Source organism: Mizuhopecten yessoensis, unplaced genomic scaffold (assembly GCF_002113885.1).
Source record: "Mizuhopecten yessoensis strain PY_sf001 unplaced genomic scaffold, ASM211388v2 scaffold6719, whole genome shotgun sequence".
NCBI classification, from domain to species: Eukaryota; Metazoa; Mollusca; class Bivalvia; order Pectinida; family Pectinidae; genus Mizuhopecten; species Mizuhopecten yessoensis.
Genome location: NW_018406690.1, coordinates 1582696 through 1592175, shown reverse-complemented (window position 1 = coordinate 1592175; position 9480 = coordinate 1582696). Strand labels below are relative to the sequence as shown.

Genomic DNA, 9480 nt, shown 5'->3' with positions numbered 1-9480 from the left:
AAAAATAACAACACTTTGTCAGGACCATGAGGCGATCATTCCTACCAACTTTCAGTTCAATCGGCCCAGCAGAACTTGACTTTAAGTTTGAAATGTAAAATGTTAACAGACGACGGACGACGGACGACGACGGACGAAAACGGATAGCAATAGGTCACTTGAGCTAAAGCTCATGTGACCTAAAAATTAGCCCCGAAAATTATCTACATATAATATAATTGCATCAATTCTGTACGGAAGAAGAATAATAAGAATAAGAATAAGAAACTTAACAAAAACAATAGGTCTTTTCACCAGTTGGTGAAAAGCCCTAATTATAGGGAGGGAGCAGGTGGGGGTTTTCGTAACCTCATTCACTCACTATTTTCCGCAGTACTCACTACATATTCTAACAATCATTTTAGACCCAATACCCATATATTTCAAACAGAAGTAGACCCCAATACCCATATATTTCAAACAGATGTAGACCCCAATACCCATATATTTCAAACAGAAGTAGACCCCAATACCTCAATACCCATATATTTCAAACAGAAGTACATTTTGTACTTTTTTGCGTCGACAATACATGTTTTTTATCCACATGTTTTATTTTTTAGTTTCATTTCTCATCCAGATAAATACAGGTGTCCTTTCACCCATTTTGTATCTATTTCAACTCCCACTAAAACATAGATCTAATGAAATACTATTCAATTTAAAGAACACTATGATGAAATTACGATGTAAAATGTACCTTTGTTTCGCCTGCTATAGGTGCAACATTACAGACTTTCTTGGCCCGGAGGGTGTTGATGATGGAGCTCTTCCCCACATTTGGGTAGCCTATAAATCCAACACTAATCTGTTTCTTGTCTTTGTGTAGCTGATGAGGAAACAAATACCAAACAAGTTGTACTAAAACAGTCACACTTAATATTATAAAGATGTACTAAAACAGTCACACTTAATATTATAAAGATGTACTAAAACAGTTAACACTTAATATAATAAAGCTGTACTAAAACAGTCAACACTTAATATTATAAAGTTGTACTAAAACAGTCAACACTTAATATCATCCAGTTTTACTAAAATGACTAATGAGGACAACAGAAACACAGACACACATGTGCTGTCTAGCCCCATCATTACACCGGACCTTTAGACTGCAGTCAAGCTGATTCCAATCCACCCTCTTTACTGTGCTAGTACGGCAAAATAGATAATAGTTATCATGTTTCAACCATTCCCAGACTGAAGGTTTTTTTGAATATTTTTACTTACCTAACTGTCACTATATTATAACTTTGCCACAGATATCTTACCTTGGCAAACTGTCGTAGGAGATTGATGAGGGAGCCTTTCCCAAATGGGTTTGTGATGCTTGCATGAAAGGCCATCGTAGGGTGCTCGGATGATAGAATAGCCACCCATTTTTGCTGGGAAAGAAAAGAAATTATACTTTTGATATTCTTTTTTGAAATTTAAACAATGACAAAAAGGATAAAAATATGAATAATGAATATAAGGAAGTGTTTGTATTAATTTGAATAAAGGTGACACCATATCAATATGCATTTAAAGGAAACAAGAGGCCCATGGGCCTTAACGGTCACCTGAGTCCTTCAGTATTTATTTTTGTTGTTGAAATATGTACCAATTTGAGGACAAAATAGTTAATTATAACGTTGACTTAAGTTTGTCAGGAGTCGATCAGTCCTATTAAGTTTCAGTTCAATCTGCCCAGTAGAACTTGACTTTAAGTTTGAAATATATTTTTACAAATGGCAGCCGTGGTGGCCATATTGGATGTCAGTAACCTTCCAATGAAATATTAAGGAAATTCCTTTGCCTGTATTTCAGCTTAAGTTGAAAATGTAAAATGTTAACGGACGACGCACGACGGCAGACGAAAACGGATAGCAATAGGTCACTTGAGCTAAAGCTCAGGTGACCTTAAAAGTCAAGAGGCCAACTGGGCATGTATTACTCACCTGTAATTCTTCTCATATTTGCGATCTTTAAAGAGGATCATGATCATTTTTTTAAATAGGCTAAATGTCATCACTCTACACATTATGATTCTTCACTTATTTTGATAATCTAACTTTCGAAGTTGGTCTTGGTCCTTCATTCAGACCTCTCACTTCACAGCATTTCACACCATTACTCTACATGCCAATAATAATGAACCAAGATCTTTCTTTAGGAAATTCAGAAGAAGTGGTTTAAATGTTTAAACAAACTTTGACCTAACTGACCTTCAATCAATTCAAAGTGATTTACTTTAACAAATTTGATAGCCCTTCATCACAGCTTGTTACTGGCCAAATCCTACTATCCACCATCAGCCCATTAGGTATTCAAAAGAAGTCATGTGAAGGTTTTGACGCTTTCACCCTTGTAACTTTGAAAGTGGGTCAGTCATATATTTGAACTGATAGCCATTCATGCCAACATGCTACTGGCCTCAAACATGCTTAAAATAGATATGTGCTGTTAAGTGTATTGATTATTTTGTCCAGTAAAATTTTCTCTTGTTTAGTAGATTCTTCCCATTTTTTCCTTGTTGAGTACAAATTCAACTGATTTTTTTTTTTTTAAAGTTGTGGATTGAAAGTAAATTTTGTTATCATTGACAAAATATTATACTGGCAAACTCAGGTTGTGTTACTGGAACAAATGAAGATGTTATTTAACATAAAAGTTAAATGCAAAAAAAAAAAAATGGTTTTATTTTATAGTGAGATTGAGTAAACATATTTAAATACAAATAAGGACATAGATGGAGCTAATGTCAAATGCGTTACCTAATGCAAGTGTCAAAAAATATAGTACTAAATATAGTAGTATACCAATCATTTGCAGTATTAATATAATAAATATGGTGAATATTTGGGGGGAAAGTACTCACAGTGACCCAGACTGGGATTAGGTCAACCTTGTTGAGAGCAAAGATAAGGTGCTTGTGTGGTTTTTCCTTTTTCATGTAGCGTTCTATCTGGTAACATCTAGTGCCGAGTGGATCCCGAGCATCCAACACCTGTATGACCACATCGGACGAGTCTATTACCTGTAGGACAGAAAAAAGTTACAATATTGCATATTGGTTAAAACATTTGCTAACTTCATTGATTCAGTATAAGATGTTCAACTTTCAACTAAATATTGAATTTATTTCATCGAGAACAAAATAATAAAAGCTTGTAAAGTGAACATAAGGATATTGTACTATTCTCACAATATCTCTTTGAGATGAAATTGTTTTGTGTCTTTTCATGTAAATGGAGAGAATGACTGAACCAACGGTGGTTAATTAAGAAATAGGGAGGGAACTGTTGGTTTAGATGAACTAAAGGAAGTAAGATGTGTACATCAAACTCACAACCACAATTACCCTTGTCTTACCTTGTATAGCTCACCCCACACTCGTCTTGATTGTCCAGCCTTGAAGATGACCTCTGGTGCTTCAAGTTTGAACTCTGGTTCCTCAGTTACCAGATCACGGTCTTTTTCTGAATCATACTTTTCTGCTGAAGATGATGCTTGTTCCATCAAAGCCTGATCAAAATTTCAACAAATGAAATTGAAGATACTCTTGGAATAATATAATCTTGACAATTAAATAATTATAAAATTAGGCTGAATTTATGTGCTGTGTGATACTACCTATTTAGATGTCATTTTCAGAAGCTTATTTTTTTCAAAAGAAATGCTAATTTTGAGAAGACGTTTAATCAGAACCTTCTTTGAGTATAAAATATTTAAACACTGTAATTTTCTGCTAATATTGATAATTTATCCCAAAATATTAGCTAAAATACCAAAGTATCCCTTACAGTTATCTGTTAAAGCACCTACATGACCCTGATAGTATTTCCTGTTTTATTTATAGAACCATACGCCGGAAATATCAACTTGTAATAGAAAATAAAAGTGGATGATGTCTAACTATGAAAAGAAGTCAAACATCTTATGAATTGATACTATGGTATAAAATACATCAATATTTCACTGAAAAGTGTTGCATTTTTGGTACAATGATGGTAATAAAAGTTTACACAACAAAACAAAATGTTTCATTACCTGCATATCTTCAAACTTCAGGTTAGGTTTTTTCCTCTGTGACCTTTTTCCAAATGTTGTTTCAAAACTTTCTGTATCTAAGAGATGCACTCTTGCATGCTGCAAAACATTTTCAAAACATAAAAAAAATCTCATGATAAATTACATAGTGGAAAGGTTTACAAAGACATGGAATCTTTCCCTGCACAGAACTGAACTCATTTTTATAGGTCAATTTATATTGTTCATTTGTCAAGACGGACACATGAAAACAACACATTCACAGGTTCCGCTGGGTGATTAAACATCTCAATGGCGGAATTACTACATGTAACGTGTGTAATATATTATACATATTGAATAGATACCTTCTTGACTTAACAATAATATCAGTATTATAAACATTGCTATTTTAGTGCATTATCATATTTAACAGATTTGTCATTGTTATGTGAACACCACAAGGATCAGCAGGACACCACAATGATCAGCAGAAGAAAACAGTTAACAGAAATTGTAATCATGTGCAATCTTAAATGTGTGAAAGGTGCTTAAATATGACAACCACTAATATATATATACATACATTTACAGTGTGTTAAAGTTATTTGTCAAACTATGAGAATTTTGAAATCCAACAAATACATATTATGACATTTGACCTGAAATGCAATCCCAAACAATTACTTTAAGCAAGTCTGATAAAGCTCAGAATTCATGAAGATATTACCAACAGAAAAATTCTTTAACCACCAGCTACTCACTTTTGCTGTTTCATTTAGAAGGGTGATTGGGAGTTTTGTCTGTCGCATGACAACTTTGTAAGGGTCATTCTTGACCTTGGTCATCTCCTCCTGGAACGTCTGTAGAGCATTCTGTGTTATGACCCTTGTGTTACCTGTGTGTTAATGATAAAACAGAATAAATTATCACAACAACATAGTCAAGGTACTATATATACACTGTCACAGTAGTATCAATCTCTGTGTGTGCTTTCTTTGCCTACTAGTGAAGTTTAATATATATGTCATGAAATCATTAATTAATTATTTATAGGTACATGTATACATTATGAACAAAAATCTTTCAGACCTAAATCGTGAAAATTTGAAATACTTTTATTATCTTAAAAAATTAGCTCACATTTGGACAAAAAATAGGCAATAGTATTAGCACTAGTCCTTTTTTAAGTTTGGATTTGGAGAATGAAATGATGTTGATTATATGAATGCATAAGTAATATCTTTGAACTAGTGGAATCCAAGCATCTTTTTGCTTCAGCTAAAAATGGGAACAGTGTCAATGTTTACACTTAACAGTATACAACAGAATCATTGATAAAAATAGGCATTGAACCATTATTAACTTGAAACATTTTTGACTTACCAAACCATTTCCTGTTGGGTTCTACCCTAGCTACAGTACCAGAGGGCAGGCGAGATTGGAAAGGGGCTGCTTTAGTGATCTTCCCTGTACTGTCCCTAAAACATTTCAAAATGCAGATTGTAAAAGACAAGACAATACAAAAGTGCTGAATAGGTTATTCATCTACTGTATTTACACTGTCAGTGAATTTTTTAAGGTTGATTTGGGGCCTTCCTCCGGCTAATTTTTGCTTGTATTGTACAGACAATTTTTTTCCACAAAATCATGATTTTTGTGGGTGATATTTCCCCCAAAAAACAGACACATGCCCCTGTGGAAAGGAAGTAGAAAAATAACTGGACTGTACATGTATATGCACACCGAAAAACCCAAATCTTTTATGTAAATATACACAGCAAGACTATGACAGATATACAAATTATAGTAACTATATTAAAATTTCCTATTAACCTTTTAAGATCCTCTTTGATATCATAGTTTTGATATATATATTATCCACCAAGATAAGATAAGATAAAGTTAAGATAAGGTAAGATCAATTTAATATAAAGTCATTTTCCATTAAAGGAGATGATAGACTTCTTCATCACTGGATTCAAAAATTAAATAATTGTTTAATATAAAGTCCATTGTTAATTACATTTGCCCTATAGTTATAATTAAGTTGATCTTCATTCTACCAAAGTTCATCTATTCTGTTCTTAAACGTGTTGATATTTGAGTAGATACAACGTTAACGTCCTCCTGAAAATTATTCCAGGTTTTACCTGTAACAAATGTGAAATAGTTTCTCTTCTGGGATGTTGTTGACTGATATGGGAATATCTTCTTCAGTCCCCTCAGTCTAGAGATATAGGTAAATCAAGATATTAAGTGAAATTGAATTCTATATTTACATTAATACCTATAACTACCTACCTTTTTGGTTTGAAATTTTTATACATCTGAAGTCGCTTGATTGTGGCTCGATCACGCATATTCGACCCTCCTTCACCCTTCTTTCTATCTGTAATACAATTCAAAACCATTAAAAAAATCTTTGTTTTAGTAAATTGCTATATCCTGTTAGTTTATCACACCTCTGACTAAATCCTCACCACATTATTTTACTGAACAGAAGTAAAACATAATGCAAATATGATATTTAACAGATTGCTAGCTAGCGCAGTGACTTCTTAATATTGGTCACACATATACTATTACTCTATTCCACCAATGCAAGCAGAACGCCACGTTCATAACCGTGTGTGACGCGTCGACCCAGAATAGAAAGATAAAACATGGTGACTTGTAAGCTTTAAAATATTCTAAAAAGATTGAAGACACCATTAGTGTATGCAAATTAATAATGTAAGTTAGGATGTACACATATAGTAATATCTTAAAAATTGATATGGCAATGTCACCCCATGAATATTCCTTTCGATATAGAAATGTGTTAGATACTCAATCCTTTTACATGTAGTTGACTGACAAGGCAAACTTGGAAAGATTTGATAGATTAACATCAGATATGCAACATGTATTATGGAATAAAAGTTGGAAGTGTCACATGTTGTTTTGAAGATCTATCTTTGATGGGCTTTAAACAGGTCCAGTACACTCTGCCGATTGAGCTATATAGCTGTAAAGACCTATAATAGCTCTATTGACCTATCTGAAATAGGTCTTTTGAGCTATTTTCAAGTGATTTTCTTTTTTTAAAGAAAACGAAACAAAGTCGCTTTTAAAAGAAAATTGTATCATTAGGTTGATAACAAAAGACATTAAATATAAGTATTCTTTTTAAAAAATAACGATGTAAAGAAATCGGAAATTTTACATTTATGAAAAATGAAAATAAACATCTAACTGTATGCTCTTTGTAGTCAACATTACCATAAACCTTAATCTTTTATGCGACTTTGCTTTAATTTAATGAAATTTGAAATCTGAGAAGATATAGCTCAATACAGCTATAATTTATAGGTGTATATAGCTATATAGGTCTTTATAGCTATATAGCTCAATCGGCAGAGTGTACTGGACCTGTTAAATAGAGCACAGGATTAGAGTATCTAAGTCCGTGATTAGAGCTATAATTTGTCAAGATTGACTGCTGAAATTTTGCCACATGGGTTAAAGTTAATAACCCATGTTTATGTTTCTGGATGAGTTCATTACCTTTCTATGCTATCTGGGTCCGTGGTTATATTTTATTATACTGAACTGCTCAGTTGCTCTACTTTGTTTAATCGGCAAGTTTCACCTTAAGGGCTCAGAAACTGATCATCCGATGCTACTTTAGTTGAGGTGTTGGTTTTGTACATGTATGTGCTTTTCTTTGAATTACTAACATAAGAGATGGAAGATTTGTCCCCTATAGTATACCAATTGCATGAGGATTTTTTTTTATTTCTAAATGATGTTGTTTGTTTACTTGTAAATTTCACTTGAGGTCGCTTTTGATTATAATCAACTTTGCAGTAACATGTCTGTACTGTGACAAGAGATTCCCATTGCATAGGAGTAGCTGTGATTACCAAGACAAGAAGCTCTAGGTAACTCACTAACTGCCATACTTTTCCATAACATCGTACCATTTCGTTGAACAATAACCAAATTTCAACTTACCCGGATTCATGCTATGGTTCGATTTGTTAACATAATCTCTTATTCTTGGTTTCTTTGTACTTGTCTTTGCCATCTTGACTGTAAAATATAGGCCTATAGAATTTATTTTTAATGGACACGAGGACCACAGAACCGGAAGTGAAATACCGGATATGGAAATCTTCTATCGGAGGAACACAATTAACGCGCACTATTTGAAATACGGAAGCTAAAGCAACATAAAATACAACGAGACAACAATATGATTCCAAAGTGTCCACAAACCAAATTTAGGACACAAGTGAAGAAGAACATTAAGCGATCTATTGTGAAGCAATCAAAAGTAGATCTTTTGGTGAGTGTTTTACTCTCAGAATGTATCCTTCATCGGTAATGGACAGGGTGTCGGGTCGTTTCGGTAATAAGACGAAAGTTGTTTCGGGACTTTTTTCCGGGTTGTTTCGGGACATGTCAAAAGTCGTTTCGGGATTTTTAAACAATCGATTGGATAAAAGTTATTAAACTTATCATAGCCTTCTCACGTCATACATTTATACATTTACAAGACGTACTTATATAATAACTGATGTGCACGAATACGATTACATTTTATCTTTTATCTAAAAGTAAGTGTACAATCGGCCCAAGAAACTGTCATTCAATGCAAAGAAGTACCTTTATGTAGACAGTTTTATTTGAGAAAACCTTTCATGACATGAGGATACTCTAAAACGTTCAATATACTGAACATTATTTAGAGGCGTCAGAGAGATCGGTTAAAAAACAAGTATTTTTTTTATTTTTTAGAACTACATATATGTATATAATAAAAACAACATGTACGCTTAGAATTTGTGAGAGAGATTTGCCTTCAGTGTTAAGAGGTCTGCACTGTCGGCGATGAAGGTTGGAAGGCTGTTCCAGGTATGAATTAATTGTTCTAGGAAAGAATAATTTGCATGATAATTTGTGGAGCTGTGTGGAATCTGTAATTTGTGTTGTCTGGTTTGCTGGAGAATTTGGAGGTTGCCATCATATGCCACAAGGCTGTTTATGATTTTATATAGTAATATATATATATGGTGGAGGTCATTTTACGGCGTTGTTCAAGGGATTTCAAGTTCAGGGTTTGGAGCATTTCTGTAACACTACTGGTGTAGTTACATTATAGCACACAAGGGTGTATTTACGTACCTGGCGGCTCTTCTCTGCACCATTTCAACTTTATGGGTAAGGTTTGCCTGCCATGGATCCCAGATGGGGCTACAGTATTCAATGTGTGGGCGGACATAAGTTTTATAAGCTAACTCTTTTGTTTTACATTGTTGGTTTTAATATTTCTCCGAATGAATCTTAGGGATGAATTTGCCTTGTTGGTAATGTGGGTGTTCCATGAACAGTTTTTAGTGATGGTTAAGCCCAGGTATTTAGCCGAATCTGCTTGCTTTAGAA

General features: G+C 33.6%; 1 protein-coding gene across 1 annotated transcript in view; it reads right to left on the bottom strand.

Annotated features, from left to right (window-relative positions):
* The window catches only part of LOC110452535 (nucleolar GTP-binding protein 2-like), a 17656-nt gene extending 9461 nt beyond the window's left edge, over positions 1-8195 (bottom strand). The window contains exons 1-9 of the mRNA XM_021501136.1: positions 8050-8195; positions 6355-6442; positions 5437-5531; positions 4815-4948; positions 4072-4170; positions 3394-3546; positions 2900-3058; positions 1311-1424; positions 740-868 (exon numbers count right to left, since the gene is read on the bottom strand). Of these exons, the coding sequence (XP_021356811.1) occupies positions 740-868; positions 1311-1424; positions 2900-3058; positions 3394-3546; positions 4072-4170; positions 4815-4948; positions 5437-5531; positions 6355-6442; positions 8050-8122 (1044 nt within the window). The 5' untranslated portion in view covers positions 8123-8195. The remainder of the gene's footprint in view (positions 1-739; positions 869-1310; positions 1425-2899; positions 3059-3393; positions 3547-4071; positions 4171-4814; positions 4949-5436; positions 5532-6354; positions 6443-8049) is intronic.
* Positions 8196-9480: the final 1285 nt, after the last annotated feature.